This window comes from Monodelphis domestica, chromosome 8 (assembly GCF_027887165.1).
Source record: "Monodelphis domestica isolate mMonDom1 chromosome 8, mMonDom1.pri, whole genome shotgun sequence".
In the NCBI taxonomy this organism is placed as follows: Eukaryota; Metazoa; Chordata; class Mammalia; order Didelphimorphia; family Didelphidae; genus Monodelphis; species Monodelphis domestica.
In genome coordinates this window covers 45,487,081-45,511,118 of record NC_077234.1, presented here as the reverse complement: position 1 = coordinate 45,511,118, position 24,038 = coordinate 45,487,081, and the positions used below count along the sequence as shown (strand labels likewise).

Genomic DNA, 24,038 nt, shown 5'->3' with positions numbered 1-24,038 from the left:
CTGAGTTCAGAAAAGCCTAATCCCCTCCAGTCTGGCAGCAAGGGTGATCTATTTTTTGGCCCTAGGAGCTTTTAGTCAAGGAACATTTATTAAGCAATTATTGTATGCCAAGCCCTGCACTAACAAAGCCTGTGGAAATGAAGAAACATAGGAAGACCAGGCATGAATTTTCCAAGAGACTGGAAATCCTACAAGGAGCAGATTTCAGATCCTTGAAGTGTGAGACTTCTGTCATTTATTGATATCCTCTAAAAGAATATTTCTAGCCACAATATTTGTGGGAAAGAAACAGTCTTTGTATTAAGGGCTCTACAATTGTTTTATAAATTGGGGTAGTTAACTTTGATAAGTTTCAAATTGTGGCAGTTTTACAAATGTAAGATTTTCCTTTCAAAATATCGATTATTTGGTATAGAGGAAAGAGGCCTGACCTAGAAATGAGAAGACCTAGAGTCTAGACTCAGCTCAACCACTAACCTAACCCTGGAGGTTCATTTACCTTCCCTTAGGTCTCATTGTCTTTGGTTATAAAAATCAGGAGAACCAGGTGATCTCTCAGGTCCTTTTCAGCTTTCAAATTCTTTAACCCTATCTGTAATTCTGTGAACCTTACACTAACTGTTGATATATGTTGGGTTTTAATTAGCTTTTGATCTTAATATTTGAGAGGAAATTGAGATTGGAAATTAAAGTAGTCCTTATTTTAATATAATTTTTTTTAATTTAAAGAAATCAAATAATGACCTGAGTTAAATAATTCAAATAGTGTTCTATTGATGAAACAGAATAATTACAAATTAAGTTGGATTATTACACTTTTGAATTATTTAGTTTTAATGACATGGTTTTTAAAAAATATATAAGGGGTCATTAGGTGGTTCAATGGATAGAGCTCCATCCTAAAAGCAGAAAGTCCTGGGTTCAAATGTGGCTTGCCGATACTTCCTAACTGTGACTCTGGCATGTCATTTAACCCCAATTGCCTAGTCCTTACTATTCTTCTGCTTTGAAATGGATACTTAGTATCAATTCTAAGACAAGGTAAGATTTAAAAAAAAATCAATAAAGGAGGAAAGGTAGATTTTTACTTTATATATTCAAATATATACCATCCTGTCCAAAAATATAACCATGAGAGGCTATAAACTATCAAGGATAAGATTTTTCACTATTGATGCTATTAAAAAGAGATGCACTGTGGGCTTTTGGAAAATAATTCCAAAAGAATTCCAAGAAGTGTTTTGAACTACTTTGTATGTATTAATATAGTCATTAAAAAGCAGTTTTAAGGGGACATCTGGGGGGCTCAGTAGACCTAGAAGATAGGAGTTCCTGGGTTTAAATGTGGTGTCAGACACTTCCCAGCCGTGTGACCCTGGGCAAGACACTTAACCTCTATTGCCTAGCCCTTACTGTTCTTTTGCCTTGGAACTAAAATGCAGTACTGATTTTAAGATGAAAGGTAAGGGTTATTAAAAAAAAAAAAGGAGTTTTATTCCTTTACAAAGGTTTACCTTGTACAATGTTAGGGCCAGCCTGGTATAGTGAAAAATTCAGCTTGTCATAATGCAAAAAGCATTGGATTTGGAACTAGAGGATTTTGATTTGAAGTTCCAGCTGCTATTACTACTTGCATGGACTTTTGTGTATTGACCTTTAGTATTCAGTTTTCTCATCTGTAAAATGAGGGACCTTTTGGGTCTCTTTCAGCTCTAAATTGATCTTTGTTGTGCTTTCTTGTGTCTTATTATAATGTTTGAAAAATTATAAATAGCAACCTCCAAATTAGTCTGTTCTATCAGGCCACATAAAGCCTTTGTTGGAATCACCATTCCTTACTACTACTAATTTAGACATATATTCACCTATTAACTAACTATAAGACTGCAAGAAAATATGTTGAATTTGAGTTAACAGCTATACATTGGACTGCCACTAAAGTCCAACTTTTCATGTTGCATTATGAAGTAGATGTCACCCTAAGCCTAAATTGGAAGGCAAACATATCCAAATAGGAGATACTTCACGTGTGGGTGCAAGGATGGGCTCTGCCTTGGGTATTTGGGATGGGAATACCAGTTTAGTTTCATTTGGAGAGGCACATCACAGGAAAGTTGGCTGCCCTGCTAAAGGAACCTTTCTAGCTATACAACTTCATGAAGATAAAGAACACTAAATCTAAGCAAGGAGATCTGAGTGAAGGTAGTGGAGTGGGATAGGGAGTAACTGAATGAATGAAATCATGGGTCCTTGAAATATTAGAATATATACATTAGTAAAATAAATTTTAAAAAGTAGATTGTAATAAAATTATAAGGCTATAGAGAAAATTGTCAGGCAATTTAGGTAGGATTCTTTGCATTTTTTAAATTATATTTTTGATTTAAAAAACTCATCAACTGTTGGTATTCTTTTTGAAATGGACAGCTAAATTGAAGTCCTTAATTGTTTTTATTGTTATAAAAATGTTTACTCAAAAAAGTTGATTTTCTTTTCTTTTTTTTTTTGAAATGTCCTTTTTTTAGAGGTGGTCTTCTAGACTGATTCCTGTGTCATTTCTTACTTTGAATGATGGCTTAATTCTGTTTTCATAAGAAGCCAAAATGCTTTGGGCAAAACATTTTATTTAACTGAAAACCAAAACCCCTTTTGGGGGTGCACGTAGTTGAAAAATGTGAACTAAAACTAAGCTTTTTTTATTCTAAATGGATAGGTTTTTGATCATTGAGTGGTTATTTTCAAGTTAAATTCATCATATACAATGACCCAAGTAGGATGAATATGTAAAACTGTCTTTTTTCAGACTGGATATGTGTTTCTTTTTGTGGCAGGATTAGGGATGAAATTTGATGAAGAGATATATAGTTCTAAATAGGATTTGGTTGCTTGTGCTGCTTGAGTAGAACTAAAGAGCCAATTTACCAGGATAGACTTTAGTGACAGTTTTTTCCCCCCTTTTTGTTGGAGTTAGGGAAACATAATTTGAAGATGTTCTATAAGTACTAATCACTGAAAGTTAGTACTTTGATGTTGTTCTCCATAAAATGGCTTATATAATTTTAAAGGAATGTCCTTTGCAAGTTTTCTGTACTAAATTGTGATTTTATCACTTTAAAAAATTACTCATCATTGATCACAGAAATCAGTGTCTCAGAGGCTCATTCTATGTGATATTTCTAATTTTATGTTTCAATTAATTTTAATTCCTCCTTTTATGTATGTATTTATATATTTTTTTCTTGGTTTTTTATTTCTTTTTGGAAAGCTTATTTAGTTCATTCCTAAATTTACATGCTATGAGGGGACTATCTTTGGGATATTTTGTTAAAGGACAAAAAAAGCTTATTCATTTGATCATCTTGTCAAAGTAAAACCTAGTTAATATGAAGGTAATTCTAGTAATTTTTCCATCAATAATAAACCCCCCAAATAAAAAAAAAATAGTAATTTATATAGTTTCCTATTAGAAAGTGTAGAATAGTACCCTATTTGACCTTCACAACACTCTTGTGAATAATAGAGGAATTATCCTCATTTTATAGAAGAAATTGAAACAAAGATTTTAAAATCTTTTGTTCTGGATTTACAAAGGTGAAAAAGGAAACAGTTCTTGCCCTTAAGGAACTTTCTGCTGGGGGTAAGAGAAACAACATATGCACAGACTATTAACATAAAATATGTTGAGTATAAATATAGAGTGATTTTAGGTGATACTTGAGCTGCAAATTGACTGACTGTACCTCAAGTTTTTCAACATTAACAATTGTCCATTTTCTAGCTGATTGTACAGGATATAAAATAAATGGGTCTTTTACTTTCTTTTTTCCTTTTGTTAATTAAAACATTAATTTGTGAATCTGCTCATAGGAAAGGGAAAAGTAGCTAATTTTACCACTTGTTTGAAGCTCTGCTAAAGAATTTATTATGGGGAGACAGTGAAAAAGAAATTTAAAGTTTTTGTGCTCAAGAGGGGATTTTATAGACTGTTTAGTTCAATTCCCTGTTTTTATAACTGAGGAAACTGAAAGTTAAAAGTTTTCTTTGTGGTGTGCTTGGTCTTTTGCTGTTTATATATATATATATATATATATATATATATATATATATATATATATATATTTCTCATTTACTTATGTGAAGGAATAGAGTGTGTATTTAGCATATTGGAGATGACACAGAGCTGTCCCATACAGCTTACACACTGGCTGACAGGCAGATCCCAAAAGATCTCCGCAGTCTAAAACAATGTCATTTAATAGTACTAAATGGAAAAACCTATTAGAATCCAAAACATCCATTTCCTCAAGAATAGGTGAAGAAGGTGAGGCTAGCAGAGAGATCATGGGGAAAAAAAAAAAAACCAGTTCTGAAGTTTTTAGTGGATTTTACACTTAAGGAGAGAGATCATTTTATTGTTTCCTGCTACATTTTAGAATGCAGACAGATAAGCTGGCATTTAAGTAGAGGAGAGATACTGGAATGATGAGGGAGGGCCTAGTTTGAAAAGAAAATGTATGTATTTAGGCTGGAGAAGCCTAGGAGGAATGTGTTAACTGTCTTCAAGTATTTGAAAAGTTGTGTTGATAAAGAGAGCTTGAGGTTTTGTTCTGTTTGGCCCAAACTATCAGATCTAAGAGTGGATTGGAATTGTGAAAAGGAAATTTCTTTCTAGCTTTTAAAGCTGACTCAAAGTAAAACAGGCTACTTCCTTTTCACTGGAGCTCTGGCAAGTGGAGAATGAATATAAGAAATGGCCATTTTTAAAATATCACCACCATTTCCCTTGTACATACTGATGATCCTTTCCTCCATACTCTCCCAAGAGCCAACTGCTATTATTACAAAGAATAAAAAAGAATATAAACAATTCAGAACAACTAAACAATGCATTGGAAAAAGTCTTGCATTATAGTGTACCTAATCCAACTTACATATGAATCCCATCTAGAGTGTCTCCAACTAATGTTCATCCATCTTTTGTTGTTCTGTCATGTCTGACTCTTTGTGACCCCACTTGGGGTTTTCTTGGCAAAGATACTGGAGTGATTTGCCATTTCCTTCTCCAGCTCATTTTTCAGATGAGGAAACTGAGGCAAACAGAATTAAGTGACTTGCCCAGGGTCACACAGCTAGTAAGAGTTGGAGGCCAGAATTGAACTTAGGAAGAGGAATCTCCTGACTCCATACCTGGCACTATGCACTGTGCCACCAAAAGTTTGTAAAATCTTTTTATATCTCTTCTTTGAGATCAAGACTTGGTTATTATGATTTCACAGCAATGTTTAGATTCTTTTGTTTTGAGTCATTTCAATTGCATTAATGTAGTCATTATGTAAATTGTCTTCCTGTTTGTGCTTACTTTATTTTGCATCAGTTCATCTAAGAGATGAATAATATAGAGAGTATTCCTATGTGTTCCTATCTGTTTAGTCCATGCATTTTTATTTACCACTGCTTATTATGTGGAATACACATAATAGAACAGTCTTTGTAGAATTAAAAATGAAGATTGTCCAAAGCTCCAGAGTGGTGGTTGGTGGTATGAGGAGCCTGCAAATATGATCTTTGAGGTCCTTGAAAAATAATGAAAGATGTCATCCAGAAAGTGTGATAGTTTAGGAAGATAAGCTTGTTCCAGTTGTGTGGGCAAAGGATGAGAGTCCCAGAGCCTGAGTATACTCTTGAGTACACTCACAGTGTTAAGAAAGTTCAAGAAATGCCTCCTGGATTTTGGATGGTGCCCTTGGGGATACACCTATGGGAAGACATTGACAGGAATCACAAGTTACATTCACTTATTGGAAGAAACTTCTAAATCTGTGTGGACTCAGATCTCTTTGAGGATGTTTATTCCCATTTCCATTAGTACAGATAAACCAGAATTAGGGAAACTGTCATGCTATGTTTTTACAACTAAGAATTAAACTTTTTTATAGTAAAATCAAAGCCAAAATTCAGTTTTCAATGCTAAGCATCTCAAACAAACACTACCGTACTGCATAAGAGTGCATGTTTTGTTATTATTATTATTATTATTATTAAGCAGTTCTTATCTATTAAAGTTGGATATTCCCTATATGAGACATCAGCATGAGAGTAGAGGATAGATTCTAAAAAGCATATTTTTCTTTTTAAGTTGATCCTTTGGGCAATCTGAGAAATAATTTTATATTTGTGTATAATGTATTTTAAAAAACCCTTACTCTCCTTACTCTGTCTAGAAGCGATACTAAGTATCTGTTCTAAGCAGAAGAGCCAGGCAATTGGGGTTAAGCGACTTGCCCAAGGTCACACAGCCAGGAAGTTTTAGCAGGTCATATTTGAACCCAGCTTCTCCTCACTCCAGGCCTGACTATCCACTGAGCCATCTAGTTGCCCCTATAATGCATTTTTCAAAGAGTGTAAAGTGAATTCATGAAGTGCATTATAGAAAGTTCAAAATATCTTTTCTTTATTTAGTGAAATAATTTTTTCCAGGTAGATTGTTGTACTTTATATCTTTTTGAACTATAATTACACTGTATTTTTGTCTATTCCTTTTTTGATTCTTTGTAACAGTTAAGCACTTTAAAAAAGTTAATTCCAAGTATCATTTGCAAGTGTGGGCAGAAGAAAATTTCTGAATGAATTTGGCTAATGCTAAAACACAAACATTATTAGAGTATTAAAATTAATCATTTAATGCCTTTTTCAAATTCTTTTAAATCTAAAAACAAAACTTGTTTCTCTGGTATATATTTTTCTTCAATTTTCCTTCCTACTCCTGGTTTCATATGTAAAATAAAATGTTTGAACTCTAGTGCTGCTAGTCTCCTTCTACAATCCTATGAGTCCTGTTTTTCTATTTTCTCCAAATCTCAAGAATCTTTTGTCCCCTTGACATTTTTTCCTTGTTAGGCTTTGACTTTTCTATCTCTGAACACAACAGACTGAAACCACTTTTTTGTTGTCATTTGTTAACTAAAATACTTATGACAGACGTGTAAACACATTTTCTATTCTATACTTTTGCATTCATCTTTCAGATGTTAATTTTTTTGGAGGAACTTTATCTGAAATCCAAAAGTATGTTTTGATATTTCAAAGGAAAAAGGTCCAATTTATAATTTAGGGGAATTTAAAAAATTCTTTTAAAATAACTGAAGCAATGGCCACTTTTTTTCTCTCATAATTAAATATTGAAAATTTCAAATATGTTACCTTTATAGCACATGAAAGAGTTCTGTGCAGTTCTGTTGGCCTCCTTTTCTGCTTGAGAGTTTGTTTGTTTTTTTTGTCTCCACTTTTGAAGGTAGCAGAGGAGAGGGAATACCTTTCTACCTGATTTTTATTACCTTGCCCTTTCTAGAATAGTGCTTTGAAAATAAACTTTTGAAGGTTTAGAAGTAGGAAGCAGTTTTCTTCTTCCTCTCTCCTTTGGCCTCAACCCCCCACACAGATAGACATAGGATTTTTGATGAGAGCAAGGCTAAATTTGATACTTGGTTACCTAGGTGATCTTTAAATGTGGAAGATAGAAATTTCAGGACTTTACTTCTTTATTGGAAATGCTAAATATTTTATTAATATCAGAATAAATATATAACATACAATTTTCTTAGGCCACTTAAGGTTTTTAAAAAAATCATGACAGATTCTGGTGGGGGAGTGGGAGTGGGGTGGTATGTACTAAAGTCATTTGAATCTGGAGGTAATTGGAATAAAGTTAGAAAATTAATTCCTTTTAAAAAAAACTTTTTAGGTCTGGGCATCTTTATTTCCCTTCTGGTGGTTCTAAAAAAGAAAGATGAAGCAGAGCAGGGTGAGCAGCTGTAAATTTGTAGTCAAAAAATTTAGAAATAATATTTAAGATTGGTGTTAGGGTGTATTTTATGTTTACAAGTATCATGTATTGGCATCTTTAAAATTAATTTTTCCTTGAAATGTTAACTTTTAGTTTATTGGAAGACTGTCTTTTGTGAATGCATACATGCATATTGTGCATGTTAGATGAAAGTTAGATAAGAAATGAGTAAATACTAAGAAGAATAAGAAACAAATTATTTCTATCCTTCATAAAACAAATTTGATCAGTTTGGTGGTAATAATGTTTGTCAAATCTAAAATGTTTTTCACTTCTTTATCATCCTCTTTTACTTATATATAATGCTTATGTTGCTTTAAATATACATGTTAAAATTTGGTATGATTAAATATTAAATAAAATGTGCAAATAGCCTTTTTGGCTTTTACAAGTAAGTATGGATGACTGCCATTCCAAATTGTTGTATTTATTACTTTGTTAAGTCTTTGATAGAATTGAATACAAAGATGTTACAATTGACAAGAGTATCCCATATCTTCTTGGCAGGAAAATAAAAGAAACAACATGATCAGAACAGGTTTTATATATATATGTATATATATATACATTTGTATCCTTATTGTATCATCTTATGTATATGTTAATATTTGGATAATCCTAGTCATTTTTTAGTACCAAAAGTTATATTATCTAATTTGTTGGTTACTCAAGCATATTCTCAAAAAATATTCCCAATTAATAGCATATTATATTGGGCTGTGCTGAACTTTTATAGCTATGATGCTCTTTTAAAGTTTATGTCAAATGTGATTTTTTTTTTAAAGTGTCAACCAATCCCTCTGTACCTTTTTCCAGCCTCATGAAATACTTCCTCTGGCTCACTTCTCCCTGTTTCCCCTGTTTTAAAGGAATGCCAGATTTACTCTACCTTAACTTATGGGGAGAGGTGTTTTCTTTTTGGTTTTCTAGAGACTTTTTTCTATGATTCTGGAAAATGAGTATATAATTTTGACTACTAGTTTTGCAGGTAAAAGAGGGACCAGGTTTTAATAGCTTCAAATAGGTCTTCCAGGTCAGATCTGTGCCTAACCTCAAATTTATTACATTGATTTAAGACTGCAAAATTGAGTTCACCTACTCTATTGTACAAGTGTTAAAAAATTTATTCATCTGGGAAGTATGGAACAAGGGGTCTTTGAATAATGTCTGCCAGAATTGAGAATAGTCATTTGGCTTCCTACCTTGCTAATCAATAGTAAACATGTTTCCTTCCTCTGTAGTTGTTGGAGAAAAAGATAACTTAAAACCTTTTTATCAATACTGGCCATATATTTTTTATACATAAATACTTTACTATAAAATATTGCTATTGCCTCCCCCCCCAAAAAACCTTATGAAATTTACATATGAACAAATTAAACATTGGAATGTAATCATATCTCTTCAAATAAGGACTTTGAGCCAGTGTTTGTTCATTTCTATGATTTAAAAAAAATCTTTATGGATAAGGTTTTGCTCAGCTCTTCTTTCTCAAATCCTGTCAGACTTTGCTAACTGGGAAGTCATTACTGGATTCAGCAGATCTGTTTTGCAATGCAAAGCCAAATTAATCATTAAATACCTGATATGATCCAGACCCTGGGCTGGGCGCTGGGGATTCATTCCAAGGCAAGTTCATGCCCTCAAAAAGCTTACATTCTGACAAGGGAGCCAACATGTGCACACATGTTCATGTAGATTATATACAAAGTAAATACAAAGTAGTTTTAGGAGGCTTGGGGGTTCAAGAAAGACTTCATGCAAAAGGTTTATTCTTAAGTTGAAATGTTTTTTTAAACCCATACCTTCTGTCTCTTGGTTTTAAGGCAGAAGAGCAGTAAGGGCTAGGCAGTGGAGGGGAGGGTTTTACCTGACTTGCCCAGAGTCACCCAGCTAGGAAGTATCTGAGGCTAAGTTTGAATCCAGGACCTCCCATCTCTAGGCCTGGTTCTCAAGCTACAGAGCCACCCAGTTACCCTCCTTAAGTTGACTCTTGAAGGAAATTAATGGAGGGAGTGTATTTCAGGCTTGAAGGGATGGCCAGTGCAGTGGCACATAGGTCAGTTGATTAGTTAGCATTTATTTAATGCCTGACAGTATGTGTCAGACATTTTTCTAAGCACTGAGGATATAAAGAAAGCACAAGATCATCCTTGCTCTCCAAGAGCTCACCTTCTATTGGGGGAGAGAGCATGCAATTAACTATATACAGACAAGCTATATTGGGATAAGACAAATTGAAGATAATCTCAGAGACAGCATGAAGTTACTAAGAAGGACTGAGAAAGGATTATTGCAGAAGACTTTGGGATTTTGGTTGTGACTTTTAGATTTTAAATAAGGCCAAAGAACATGGGAAATGGAGGAGAAAAGAGAGGTTTCCAGGTGTGGAAGACAGCAATGAAAAATATTTGAAATTGGAAGATGGAGTATCTTCTGTGACGAACAGCAAGGAGGCCAGTATCACTGGACCACAGAGTATATGGAGGGGAGAGTAAAGTATAAGAAGACTTGAAAGGTAGGAAGGAGCAGATTTTGAAGGAGTCTGAAGGTTAAAATAGGACTTTATTTGATCCTGGAGGTGATAGGGAGCTACTGGTATTTATTGAATTAGGGAAGGTATTGGCATGGACTTTTTCTTAATGAAAATTAATAGTTGACTGGAGGATGGACTAGAATAGGGAGGGGACTGGAGGTAGAGAGACCAGCAGCTATTGCAATAGATCAAGTGTGAGGTGATAAAAAGCTGTACTAGAGTGGGAGCAGTGTGAGTGGAAGGGAAGGAGTGTATATGAAAGAATTGAAAATAGAAATGACAGGCCTTGGCAACAGCTCAAATATGGAGGTGGAATGTCATGGGGAAGCTAGAAAGAGGATTTTAGAGGGGGAAAGATAAATTCACTTTTGCACATGTCAAGTTTAAGTGTCTTTGGGATAGAGTGTAATGTGTAAGGATCAATAAAAAGGCTGGTTTGGCTGGATTATAACAGATTATTAGATAGAGAGTAATGGACTATATACAGGGTTTATTGGACTAGGCTGGACAGCAGCTAGATTACCAAAACAACATATGTTATCTTAGAGGTAATGGGAAGCTACTGGGGTGTATTAAGTGAGTAACTTCTCTTTCCCTCAGTTTACTCATGTATAAAATGAAGGGCTTGGATTTAATGACCTGGTCCTCTCTCTCTCTGTGTCCATATGATATGAACAGGAGAATAATGTGGTCAGATCTGAGCTTTAGGAAAGACTCTTAAGCAGCTATAAGAGTGAATTGAAGTGGGGAAGTACTTGGCAGGAAGATGAATGAACAGGCTCCATTATGAGTGTCTTCACTAGGTAGCTTTTGAGAGTGAGAAGCTGAATAAAATTGATGTTGTGGAGGTATAAAAACAGAACGTTGCAACCGAACATAGAAAAATAATTTAAACTATGCTTTTCTTTCTTCCTCCAACAAAAAGTGTCAAAAATTGTAGAGAGCAAAGAATGGGATTTTAAAAATATATTGGGGCAGCTAAGTGGCATAGTGGATAAAGTGCCAGCCCTGGAGTTATGAGGACCTGGGTTCAAATCTGGCTTCAGAAACTTCTTACCTTTATGACCATGGGCAAGTCATTTAACCTTGTTTGCATAGCACTTGCCTTGCTCTTCTGTCTTAGAATTGTCACTAAGATAAAAAGTGTTTTTTTAAAAACATAAACCTTTTTTTTTTGTTAAAACCTTTTTTGTTTTGTTTACAAGAGAAATATATTATCAAATAAATATTGATATATGTATATACATATGTGTGTATTTTTATATATGTCTATATATCGTTCTGTCTTTCTACCTGTTGTCTTATATCTTATACCAAAATATATATGTGTGTGAATTAGTAGTAGTCTCTCGGTAACCGAGAATGACAATTGTCTTTGTGCGTTTTCATCTATGGTGTACCCTCATGTGACTTTGAAGTCCAAGATAGATGAGTGTGCACAAAGACACTTGTGCGTGAAAGAGATTTAAGTGGAAAAGTCGATGCACAGAGACAGTCCCACTCTCTCGGCGTTGGAAGCCTGGGTCCAATGGCAAGAAAGGTCATTACACCTGGAGACTTCCTCAGCTGCATTGGATGGCTGTGTTGTCTTTTGTGCTCCAACACGCCCTGATATATTCACACACACCATTATCTTCTATCTTGGGATCAGTACTGTATATTGGTTCCAAGGCAGAAGAGTGGTAACAGCTAGGGAAGGGTGGTTAAGTGACTTTACCTAGGGCAGTGATAAGTGAACCTTTTAGAGACCAAGTACCCAAACTGCATTGCTCATGCATTATCCCAGACAGGGGAGGGAGGAAGTGCTCCCATTGGACTGGCTGGTAGAGGGGTAGGTCATGTGAGAAATATAAGGGTTAGGCAGTGGGGATTAAGTGACTTGCCCAGGGTCACACAGCTGGGAAGTGTCTGAGGCCAGATTTGAATCTAGGACCTCCCAGTAGGCCTGGCTCTCAATCCATTGAGCTGCCCAGCTGCCCCTGATAATATTTTTTAAAAGTAATTTAATCCGTGATTTTCTCCAACAAAAGGAATCAAAAACTATAGAAAGCAAAGAATAGGATTTATTAAAGCATATTGAAACTTTTGTTTACAACCAACTTTTAATAGAGAAATGACATCAAATTAATAAGTGTATATGTATATAAATGTATACACATGTGTGTGTATATCCACATATATCTTTGTCTCTATCAACCTATTACCTTATACTGGAGATATATTTTTTTTTTATTTAAACCCTTACCTTCCGTCTTGGAGTCAATACTGTGTATTGGCTCCAGTCACACAGCTAGGAAGTGGCTGAGGCCAGATTTGAACCTAGGACGGGAGATATTTTTAAAAGAAAGACAAGGCAACCAAAGTTTATATGCCTTCTGCTTTGATACTGAGGTAGTGTGAAATTCCTTTTATATATCACTTCATGAAGACTTAAGGCTATGTCATTGTTTGTGAGGAAAAAAACCTGGAGTTCAGGTAGATTACTTAGTTACCCTAAATTAATAAAATAGAGTGATATAGCAGTTCTTAAAAAAATCCCCCACTACTAATGTGATCCCTGGGTGCATTAATAAAGAATAGAGTGACAGAATATGGGGTATTATAGTTCCTGCTACTTTTTCCTGGTCTCATCTCCTTAAATATTGTTTTTATTTCTTAAAATGTAAGCTCTAGACTTTAAGAAGACCATTGTCAAATTACCAGCATGTTGGGGAGACTTGAAACCATGTCATATCAGTTACTTAGCCTGTACAAGGGAAGTCTTAGAGGAGATAAGATAACTGGCTTCAAGTATTTAGAGGACTGTCATGTGGACTAGGAAGTAAGTTTATTTTATTTCATCTCAGAGGGGCAAAATGAGGAGGAGTAGATTGAAATTGCAGAAAAAAAAGGTTTCAGTCAATATAAAAAAGTCTTTCAAACCCTCCCTGTTGTAGATGTCTAAAAGTGGAGTGGGTTGCCTTGGGAAGCAGGGAGGGCTTCAGCAGAGGCCAGGTGACTGTTAATTGGGGGATGAAACAATTGAATCCTATTCAAGTAGTTAGGGTTTGAAACAGAATCTAAGGTTTTCCCCCAACTTTAAAGTTCTATGATTCAGAGTTAATAGAAGGAAATTTTAAAAAATCTCTTGTGTCCTGGAGCTAATTTTCATTTTTTTTCATTCTTCTACACTTCCTACTATAATTGATATTACAGTTAACCTGAGAAATTGCAGAATTCTGTATCAGAGAATGATTAAAGTAATGTTGGTATACTTTATATAGGGACAAATGTACAACAATACATTTTTGTAAATGTATCTATTGGATATTTTCTGCTTATAAAGATTGAAACAAAAAAGTTTTTTCTTGGTTAATTTTTGAATTAAGTAGAAAGTTAAACCAAAATTTGTTCTTACTCTTCCACCTCCCTAAGTAATACCCTCCACTCCCACCCCAATGACATTTTTATTGTAATGCATTTGAAACTTAAAATTCTGGGGAGAAGGTGCTCTATCAAAAATGTAGAAAACTGCAGAGAGATATGTTAAGATATTGGAAATGTAAATAGTATTCTGTGGGTCCATATATGAATACACATTGAACTTTTATTAAAACTGCTTTCTGTCATTTGTAGAACAAGTTAGGAGGGTAACTAATGGTCACTGCTGGCATGTTGCCTGTCCCTGAAGTAATCTCTCCATAATGTACTTGAGGAGAGGATTGGTAATTTTACCCCAAATGAGAAGCTCCCTCCCCTTCTGTTTTCAGCAATATCAAACAACCCCTTCAAAGGTAGGGTTGCTATTTAAATTTAATTAGTTTAGAAATTAATAATCATACAACAGGACCATCACTTTTAAAGAAGAGGGGTCAATTTCGAACTTAGTCATAAGCAATTCTGTTTTTGAGGGGGGAAATGTATAAATTAAACCTGGTTTGAAGTATGTTTGTTCCATGTTAGTCACATGTATTTAATCGTAGCAGTGTTTTCAATTTATTTGATTATGAGAAGCTCTGGTTTTTCATGTTTTGTGCAAATGTTTTGAACTTTGGTATTTTATTGGAAAGTTCAAAATGCTTTATAAATATTTATTCACAGGGAATGGCATATTTTAGTGGAAAGCTCTCTGGATTGGGTTTCAGACATGGATTCTAATCCTAGCTCACTGTCACTACTTAGCTGTGTGACCTTGGGCAATGAGAAAGAAGAGGGAAAAAAAATTAAAGAGACTAATATGGATTCCCAGGGAATTCTCCAACCAATTTAAATTTTGAAAATACTTGTTCAGAAGATGGAAACAAGGGCAGGTAACAGGGGATGAACATAAAAGTGTGGACAAGGTCTTGATCCAAAAATACATCAATAGATTAGATCATTTGGCCAAATCAAAATGCTGGAATTGAAAACAGAAATAAATGTAAAGTCTTGCACATGATTTACAGAAATCATCTTGAGAAGCAAGATTGTAATTAATTGAAAAAGGTCTGGGGGTAATTTTGGACTTGAAGAACAATCTGTGTTAATAGTGTGATATGATAGCCAAAAAATTAATATGATTTAGACTGCAAAGCAGTATGGTATATAGAAGGTTAATTTTGGAGTCAGGAAGACCTGTGTTCAGGGCCTCTCTTAACATATATCAACTATATAAAAGGAATAGCTTAACTTTTAGGACCTGTAAGATTAAATTTTTGCTTCTTATATTAGCAGAAGGGTATACCCTACACTCATAAAATCACAGACCTAGTCCAAAAAATATTTCCAGGATTAGAATATTGGAACAGTTCAGCTGTACTATGCCCTTTTTAGAATACCTTTGGAGTAGCATTGTTCTCTTCTAGGAAGCAGTTTTAGGAAGGATATTGATAATCCTAGAGAATATCAAGAGCAGGCTGATATGGTTGGTGAATTTAGTAAGGTCTTGAGATCAATGGAAGGGAGTAACTAAATGTGTTAGTGTGGAAAAGAGAAAGGGGAAGTTGGGGCAGGGAGCAGTCTTCAATTACTTGAAAGTATCCTAGACATAAAGTTTGAGTTAGAAGGAGCCTTAGAGATCATGGAGTTTACCTAGGCCTTGGAGATCCTGTTCATGGTCACATTATTAGGCAGAGCCTCAACTAGGATCCATACTTCCAGGCTAGTGTATTTTTCACTGCCCTAGAACTACTTCTTGGCTATTCTTTGGGAGAATTCAGTCAATGTTTCCTGCATACTGACCCCCAGCTCTATATTCTGCCCTAGTAGGAGGTTCCTAATAAAGAGAACTTTATTTTTTTATTCTCTTCCTTTTTCTCTACTCTTCTACCTCTTCATTTCTACCCTTACCTCTAATCAGTAGGCCTTGTGTCTCAGGGTCTCAGGGGTATCTCCCTGTAGTCTTGAAGACCCACCTGCATGTTTCTTTAGGCCCTTGCCCCCCACCACAGTGGGAAGTGAAATCCACATAATTTTGTCTTTGCTTCATCCTTTAAATTGTCCCTCCTGTGGAAGAGGTATTAAATTTATTCTGTTTAGTTCTAGAGGGCAGGACTAAAGACAATTGGTTGGAATTGTTGTGAGGCAAATTGAGATTTAAAGTAAGGAAAAAATATGCTATCAGTTAAGAGCTGCCCCAATTGAATTGAACTGCCTTGGGACATAGTGAGTTCTTTGTCACCAGAGATCTTTAGGTAAACGAATCCTTGAACTTTTCTAGGCCTCCTTTTTACTCTACTATAAATGAATGGATTGGACTAGACAATTGCTCAGTTCTTTCTAGCTTTACAATTCTGTATTCCCCAACTCAAATCATAGCTCATTTGGTTCACCTGTTAAACCTCATTTATGCAGGGGACTTTTTGTCATTTGACAGTTCTCATACTGAATCCTGATCATAGGATAGAAAGAGACTAGTAATGTACCAACTGATGAGGAGAGAAGATTGAGGATGAAACTTAAGGTGCTGTTTGCAAGGAAGCTCATTATGGTAGACAAAACTTACAACTTTGTTCTCTACTCCCTTTTCTCTTTGGGCCAGGAGAGATGAAAAATTGTCTGGGTCAGATCATAATGCTTCTGTTGAAGAACTGTTAAGAAATTTGGATTAGGGCTAGTGATTGGAGGCCAAGGGAAAATGGTACCCAACCTGAGAGAGAAGAGAATCTGGTTGGCATCTCTTGGATATTTGAACAAATTCTATAGTTCCTCCTAGATGAGTGAAAAGTATGAGATTAAAAAAGGGCATATTAAGCTAATTTGGTAGACTCCTTGTATGCTTTGTTTTTCTTTCCCAAAAGTGATCCCTGTTTATTTCAGATTTAAGAAAACTTCTAATGAATACTATTTGATTGAAAGTATATCTCATTAAAATGTCATAGTTTTTTGGGAACAAATGTGGCAATCGAGATTAGTAGGCTACAATGGAAATATTCAGTCTTGTTTTATACATCATTTCCACTTTTTTTCTTGTTCCAATAGAACAAGTTGAAATCATCGCAGAAGGATAAAGTTCGTCAGTTTATGATCTTCACACAATCTAGTGAAAAAACAGCTGTGAGTTGTCTGTCTCAAAATGACTGGAAGTTAGATGTTGCAACAGACAATTTTTTTCAAAATCCTGAACTTTATATACGAGAAAGTGTTAAAGGATCACTAGACAGAAAGAAGTTAGAACAGCTATACAATAGATACAAAGGTAAGTAATTTCTTATAGTTTCTTATAGTTTTTGTAGTTCCTAGTTTATGTGACTAATATGTATATAATATACATCTCAATGAATGTGTTGTCAACTAACTTTACCAGATCAAGCTATTTGTCAAGGCTGTATTCACAAGAAAACACTCTCCTGTGGTGTCCTCACTTTTAGCAATGTGGTGAGTAGTGCAAAGAGAACTGGACTTGGGAGTCTGTGGCCCTGGAATGACCAGGACTTTAAGTCTTGGCTCTTCCATTTGGCTGGTTGAGGAGTCATAAGTAAGTCTCTTTTACCTCTTTGAGCCTCAGCTTCTTGATCTGTAAAATGAAGATATTGGCCAAGCTGACCTCTAAAGGACCATCATATTTATCATCCTGGGACTGTGCTTTACTGAATAATATGGGACAGTGCGCCACCCCCCCACCCCCCCATTTGTCTAAATTTTGTTTTAAAATATTTTTCTTTTTGAGGTATAACTTCTGTCTCTTTTCTGGGAGAGTTTTGAGGAAATGTTGAGGTCAGTTTATATAATATATTCAAAACAATTTTAAAGCAACGCTGACTATAACTTTTCCCAGCAATCTTGGAGACTGCTAGTTGGCTTAAATTTGGGTGTCAGTAGAGGTTTTCATTAGGATTCTTGTTGTACCTTTGAATTCCCTATCTTAGGAAAGTTGGTGGAATTAATGAGTTCATTTTTTATGCTGGAAGAAATATTTTAACTCTCCATTTCCTAGTTTAAGAATAGTAGGGGAGGGGGCAGCTGGGTAGCTCAGTGGATTGAGAACCAGACCTAGAGACGGGAGGTCCTAGGTTCAAATCTGGCCTCAGCCACGTCCCAGCTGTGTGACCCTGGGCAAGTCACTTGACCCCCATTGCCTAGCCCTTGCCACTCTTCTGCCTTGGAGCCAATACACAGTATTGACTCCAAGACAGAAGGTAAGGGTTTTAATTAAAAAAAAAAAAAGAATAGTAGGGGAGGGGGCAGCTGGGTAGCTCAATGGATTGAGAGTCAGGCCTAGAGATGGGAGGTCCTAGGTTCAAATCTGGCCTCAGACACTTCCCAGCTGTGTGACCGTGGGCAAGTCACTTGACCCCTATTGCCTAGCCCTTACCACTCTTCTGCCTTGGAGCCAATACATAATATTGATTCCAAGACAGAAGGTAAGGGTTAAAAAAAAAAAGAATAGTAGGGGAGTCTTCTTTCCTTTTCCTTTGATTCAACTGACAAATAGATTTTTTGAAAAATGACATAAGAAAACGTTGGAGGCTGCCAGGCAAGTCGATTCTCTTTAAAGTGGACAGATTAGTGCCAGTCGAATGGCACAGTTGGTGATTTCTTAATGGTCTGCTGTGGTCAAGTTATTCATAAGAGAAATATTTCATCCTATTGTAATGATCAGTTAGAGAATGACTAAACAAAACATGACTCTTAATACTTCTTTCAGAGGTCACATTCCTGTTTAAAGGTGATTGATTTTCTGAGTGTGTGTGAGTATGGAATAATGTGTCAAATACAAGCAAAACTTTGTTGTTTCCATGGGGTGAGGGTGGGGGGGGCACTTCTATGTTCTGATATTAAAATGTGGTAAAGAAAATGTTTTATTGGACTAAATGTTCTATTGTGACAGCACATTTTAAATTGGAATCTTAAAAGCACTGTTGTTTCTTATCAAGGCTTTGATTTAAGAAGCATGGAGATAGTCATGTAATAAAATCTTAGACCTTGGTCATTTTTCTTTTGCCATATCAATTTATTCTTATTTTCCTAAGATCCTCAAGATGAAAATAAAATTGGTATAGATGGTATACAGCAATTTTGTGATGACCTGGCACTTGACCCAGCCAGTATTAGTGTACTAATCATTGCTTGGAAGTTCAGAGCAGCAACACAGTGTGAATTCTCAAAGCAGGAGTTCATGGATGGCATGACAGAATTAGGGTGAGTATACAGCAGGTAGGAGAAACTGAGTATGTGATCTTAAAATTTTAAAGTCGTTTTGATCTGCAGAAACTGTTAATTTAAGCATTTGACTATAATCTGAATTTTAAAGTTTATCTTTTTAATAGGGATAGAAATTGTCTTTTTAAGGACCCATTTTTTAGGTTCTTGTTTGTGTAGTTTAGAAGAGTCTTCATTTCAAGTTTCAGTCTTGGCACTGATATATAACAATTTGTAAAGTGTTTTTTTACCAAGCTATTTTTCCTTCTTTCCTCATATATCATAAAATTAAAATGAATAATCTTTGTAATTTTTCATAGATTAATGATATGTGAGCAAATTTGCAATTTTTTTCATTTACTAAAGAGAGATGACGTCAGCCTCTAGGTCTTGATGTTTTAATTTATTAAAAAAAAAAAGGATTTCCCTAAGTTATCTCTAAATGTCTCTTCCAGCTTTAATTGTCCATGAACTTTGTTAGAGCTTTGAAATGTTAGGAATCATTGCATTTTGCAAATAGAATAAAACTTCTCTTGCTTAAGTACTATAGATTCATGAGCTAAAGCTCAGTGACTGCTATGTAGCTTTGGATAAGTAGAGTAGTACAAACCATGGATAGAACTGGTTGTACAACTTAATCTCAGAACTCAATAATTTATCAGGTTTGTTCTTGATTTATTCTGGATGGTGAATAGAGGTGATCCTTCTGCTTCTTGGCAACTTTCCTGAAATTATTTCTATAGTAGTGCTGTTGCTGCTTTTGCTGAGGTCAATTCATTAGAATTTCCAGATTTCTTTCCTACCTAAACCTGAAGTAAAAATAAAACTTAATGAGCTTCCAAATCAAATTTCAAAATAAAATGTCAGCATCTTAACAGTTGACATAGAAGATGGGTTAAAATAATTGTGGGCGAATATATTATTTAATATGTTAAGAGACTATATCTTCATTTTCTTAGTTATGAATTAGGAATATATCAATATAATAATATGCTTTGAACTTAAAAGTAAAATGCTTTGTAAATGATAGAGTCACTTTTTATTTCATTAATCTTGCAGTTTCAGAGGGGATGAGGAGCTGGCTAAAATGTTTAGTCACTTAAATAAGAATAAAATTATGAAGGGAATTTTTACTTATTTTTTAGTCTAAACCTGTGATTTCATTGGTGTATGGAATTCTAGCTAAGAAACTTCTTCCAGAAATGCATATTGACAACTATTCTTCAATTTTTAATATGAGAAATATTTTTTGAACTTTTGGAATATCTCTTTACTAATAAAAACCATTACTGTCCTGAAATTGTCTGTTAAATGCTTCAATGGATACTTTGTCATACAAATTATAAGCCATCTTAATTTAGTCATTAAAGTGAATTTCTCCTGGGAAATACTTTATTTCATTTCAGTTTATTAAAAATTCACTAATTTAAATTTTTTAGGTTTTTTAGGAAGCTCTTTTAGATTTCAAAAATTGCATGACTTAAGCTTGAGTGTAGTTTTATTAAACATTACATCTAAGGGATGAATTTTTAACTTTTGAAATTGTTAAAAATTATTTAAGTTTTCTATAGTAATGGTGAATGTTGCAATTACTTAAATATAGCAAAAAAGTAATTTCTCAATTAACTTTAAAATATAGATGTGACAGCATAGAAAAGCTAAAGGCCCAGATACCCAAGATGGAACAAGAATTGAAAGAGCCAGGACGATTTAAGGATTTTTACCAGTTTACTTTCAATTTTGCAAAGAATCCAGGACAAAAAGGATTAGGTGTGTATTTTTTCTTCTTTTTTGTTAACATCTTTTGCTACAAATTATGTCTTTTGATACTTTCTGTTTAGAAAATTGTCATTAAATCTTTGTGAGAGTGCTTTACCCATCTGTCTAGCATCTTTGTGGACACTGGATAACTTGAATCACTATACATACTAGATGTGGATCCCTACTCTCAAAATAAGGAGCATACATTAGAATATACTTAACATCTAAAACTCTGTTATCACGGGCATGTCATTATAAAGTGTTCTGTTGTGTTGTCTCAGAAGTTACCAGTTTCCTGGGCAATAGAATGTTTCAGTTTTCTCTGAAATAAGTGTCGTACTTAATATTTAAGTAGGTGTGTACATTATGTACTCAGTCATGTATGTTTTTTTTATTTGTGGATATTCTGGGAGTACAAAAATGTGAGAGGCAAGATGGTTCTGGAGAGAGCACTGGATTTGGAATCAGAGGGCTTCAGGCCTACCTCTGCTTTTTACCACTTGATGACTTTAGGAACATCATTTACTCCATTGGACCTCTGTGTCCTAACCTTAAAATGAGGGGTTTGGCTGACTTGGGTCACCCTCTGAAGTTCACTTCTAAATTTTTGATCCTGTAATCTTTGAAGCAGCTTCTGGTCTAGATGCTGAACTAAGAAACCATAATGAATCTTCTAAGTGTATCCATTCTGTGGGTGATATTAAAGTGCTAAGTTAAGTTGTATGGTCTTATAATCAGTGGAGGCTGGAACAGTTGTGAAAATGTTGATGTTGGTACTCGAGACTTGGGTTGAATCTAGAAGTGTCGATAGAATGGGGATAACTAAGGGACAGAGCAGGAGCAGGACAGAGCATTGAATTGGCAATGGTGAGGAAGCCTGGTTAGAGGAGAGCAGTTCATGTTGGGGAGGAGTGAGATAAAAGGGTATGTAGACCAGATAGTTTTAAAAGTTCAGATAAGGAGTAATGGTCCATTTAAGTTTTTTGAGAACAGTGACATGCACATGTTTAAGGATGATTTTAATATAGCAGACAACTAATGGGCTTGAGATGGAATAAATCTGTTGTTTTGGTATTCAAAATCTATTCTCATTGATGATGGTAGTAGATATATCACATTTGGGTTCTACTCAATGTTCTAGGTGAGGAAATTTCAGTGACAAATGAAGAAGGTGGGAAAAGTGACTGGGCCTAACCACATATTTCCTTGTAAGATTGTCAGGGCTGAAGGTGTGACACAATTTTAAAGTTCTCAGGGATGGGTTTAGAAAGAGGAAGATTCCAAAAGAATAGAAAAGATAATATCATTACTCAAATAGAGGCAACTGAGATGACAATACTTACTAATCCAGAGGCCTGCTTTCTCACCACAGAAAAAATATTTGTGAATGATTATGCATTTGGTCAGAATACCCTGGATTGTTTTAAAAACAAACAAACAAAACAGGAAGACTACTTTTTGGCCTCTGCAAGTCACATCTTCATAGTCACTCACTTGACTGAGAGGTGTAGGATCTAAGAATTGGCCTCTCTTCAGTAGCAATAACTTGGTCGTTAACTATTCTTTGAAGATGTACAATAAGGGGAAAAACTGCTAAGATAGCCTATTCCATTTTGGGGTAGTTCCAATGGTAGATTTTTCCTTATTCCCCTTGGCAGCTTCATCTTTTGTTCCTTATTTTCCCTGGGGGTCCCAGCAGAACAAATCTTATCTGTCCTGGATAATGATACCTTCATATACTCTTAAGGGCTACCCCTTCTTTCTTGGTTCTCAATAGTGTAAACACTTCCCAGTTTCCTTCATCTTTTCTCAAATGACACAGTCATTCTTCTGTTTTCATAGATTAATAACTTTACATTTATTTTTACATTTATTATATATATTCTATTTATCAGTCTTTCTCATTTCACATATTCAAATCAGCTGCCAAATCTTGTCCTTTCTGCCTTCTTATCTCTTAACACTGACTCCTTCTCTTTATTTATACAGCCACCATCTTCATTCTTGTCCTCATTGCCTCTTACCTAGATTATTGTCACAGACTCCTAATTGGTATGCCTATTCAAGTCTCTCCATTCCAGTTTCCCTTAAACACTAGTGCTTTTTCCTTAAACCTACATTGTCAGGTCATTCTTTTTTTTTTTTTGCCAAAATAAGGCGTATTTTTTATGACTATAAGATTATCTCATATATGAGGTGGCACAAACTATGTCTTCTTCAGGTCAGGAGTAACCACATTTTAGCTGTGGAAAAAAACTTATCATAAATCAAATTCTTTCTTTGAGAGTGCTTATCTCTAACTTTAGTTCAGCTCCCTATGACTTCATGCCTAGCCCTTTCACATGGCAGATGATACCTATCCAAATTATGAGTTGGGGCACACTAAATATAGTCATAAGAGTATGACAAACATAACATTGAAAGATGTTATAAGCATATATATGTATATATAACTATAATGGCTTCTGGTTGCCTTCAGATCTTCTCTCTAGCTTTCAGAGCCTTATGTAGCCTGGCTGAACTTCTCTTTCCAGCCTCTGACACTAAAAATAGTCATAAGAGTATGACAAACATAACATTGAAAGATGTTATAAGCATATATATGCATATATAACTACAATGGCTTCTGGTTACCTTCAGATCTTCTCTCTAGCTTTCAGAGCCTTATGTAGCCTGGCTGAACTTCTCTTTCCAGCCTCTCTGTGCCTCACTCTTCCTCCTGCCCTCTGTGACACCGGCCTTTTTCTGTTCCTTACACACAGTGTTTCTTCTTCCATTTCTGCTTCTCCACAGGCTCTCCTCCATATCTGGAAGGCATTCCCTACTCAACTCTGCCTCACACAACCCCTCCAGGCCTTCCAGTCACAGTGTAAGCAACATTTTCTACATGAAGCCTTTCCTGACTCCATACCTCAAAACTATTCTGTCTTTTACTTTCTTGTATTTATTCTTTTATGTTTATTCTGCCTGTGGATGGACTTATTTCCCCTGTTAAAATAGTTGGAACTTTTCCTTTCTTAAAATGTTTATTAATGTTTTCTTTCTTACATCATCCTAGTTATCCCAGGTATCCCAAAGCCATTAACAAGAAGTGTGTGTGTGTATATCTATATCTATGTGTGTGTGTGTGTGTGTGTGTGTGTGTGTGTGTGTGTGTATACACATATATATGTATATAATATATATATATATACATATATATATATATATAAATAAAATCAGTATAACTGATTGATACACTGAAAAAATCAGAAATCATGTGCAATGTGTTAAACCTCCTACCTCTACAAGGGCTAGGTT

At 35.0% G+C, this 24,038-nt stretch overlaps 1 protein-coding gene across 7 annotated transcripts in view; it reads left to right on the top strand.

Annotated features, from left to right (window-relative positions):
- The window catches only part of DCUN1D1 (defective in cullin neddylation 1 domain containing 1), a 48,508-nt gene that overhangs the window by 7,702 nt on the left and 16,768 nt on the right, over positions 1-24,038 (top strand). For 4 of the 7 annotated variants that reach the window (XM_056807487.1, XM_007501999.2, XM_007502000.3 and 1 more), the window contains exons 2-4: positions 16,818-17,034; positions 18,809-18,977; positions 20,617-20,747. In XM_056807487.1, the coding sequence (XP_056663465.1) occupies positions 16,818-17,034; positions 18,809-18,977; positions 20,617-20,747 (517 nt within the window). Of the gene's footprint in view, positions 1-7,746; positions 7,802-13,994; positions 14,153-16,817; positions 17,035-18,808; positions 18,978-20,616; positions 20,748-24,038 lie in introns of those variants that run through there. The other 3 variants (XM_056807486.1, XM_056807489.1, XM_056807488.1) reach the window with 2 other exon arrangements.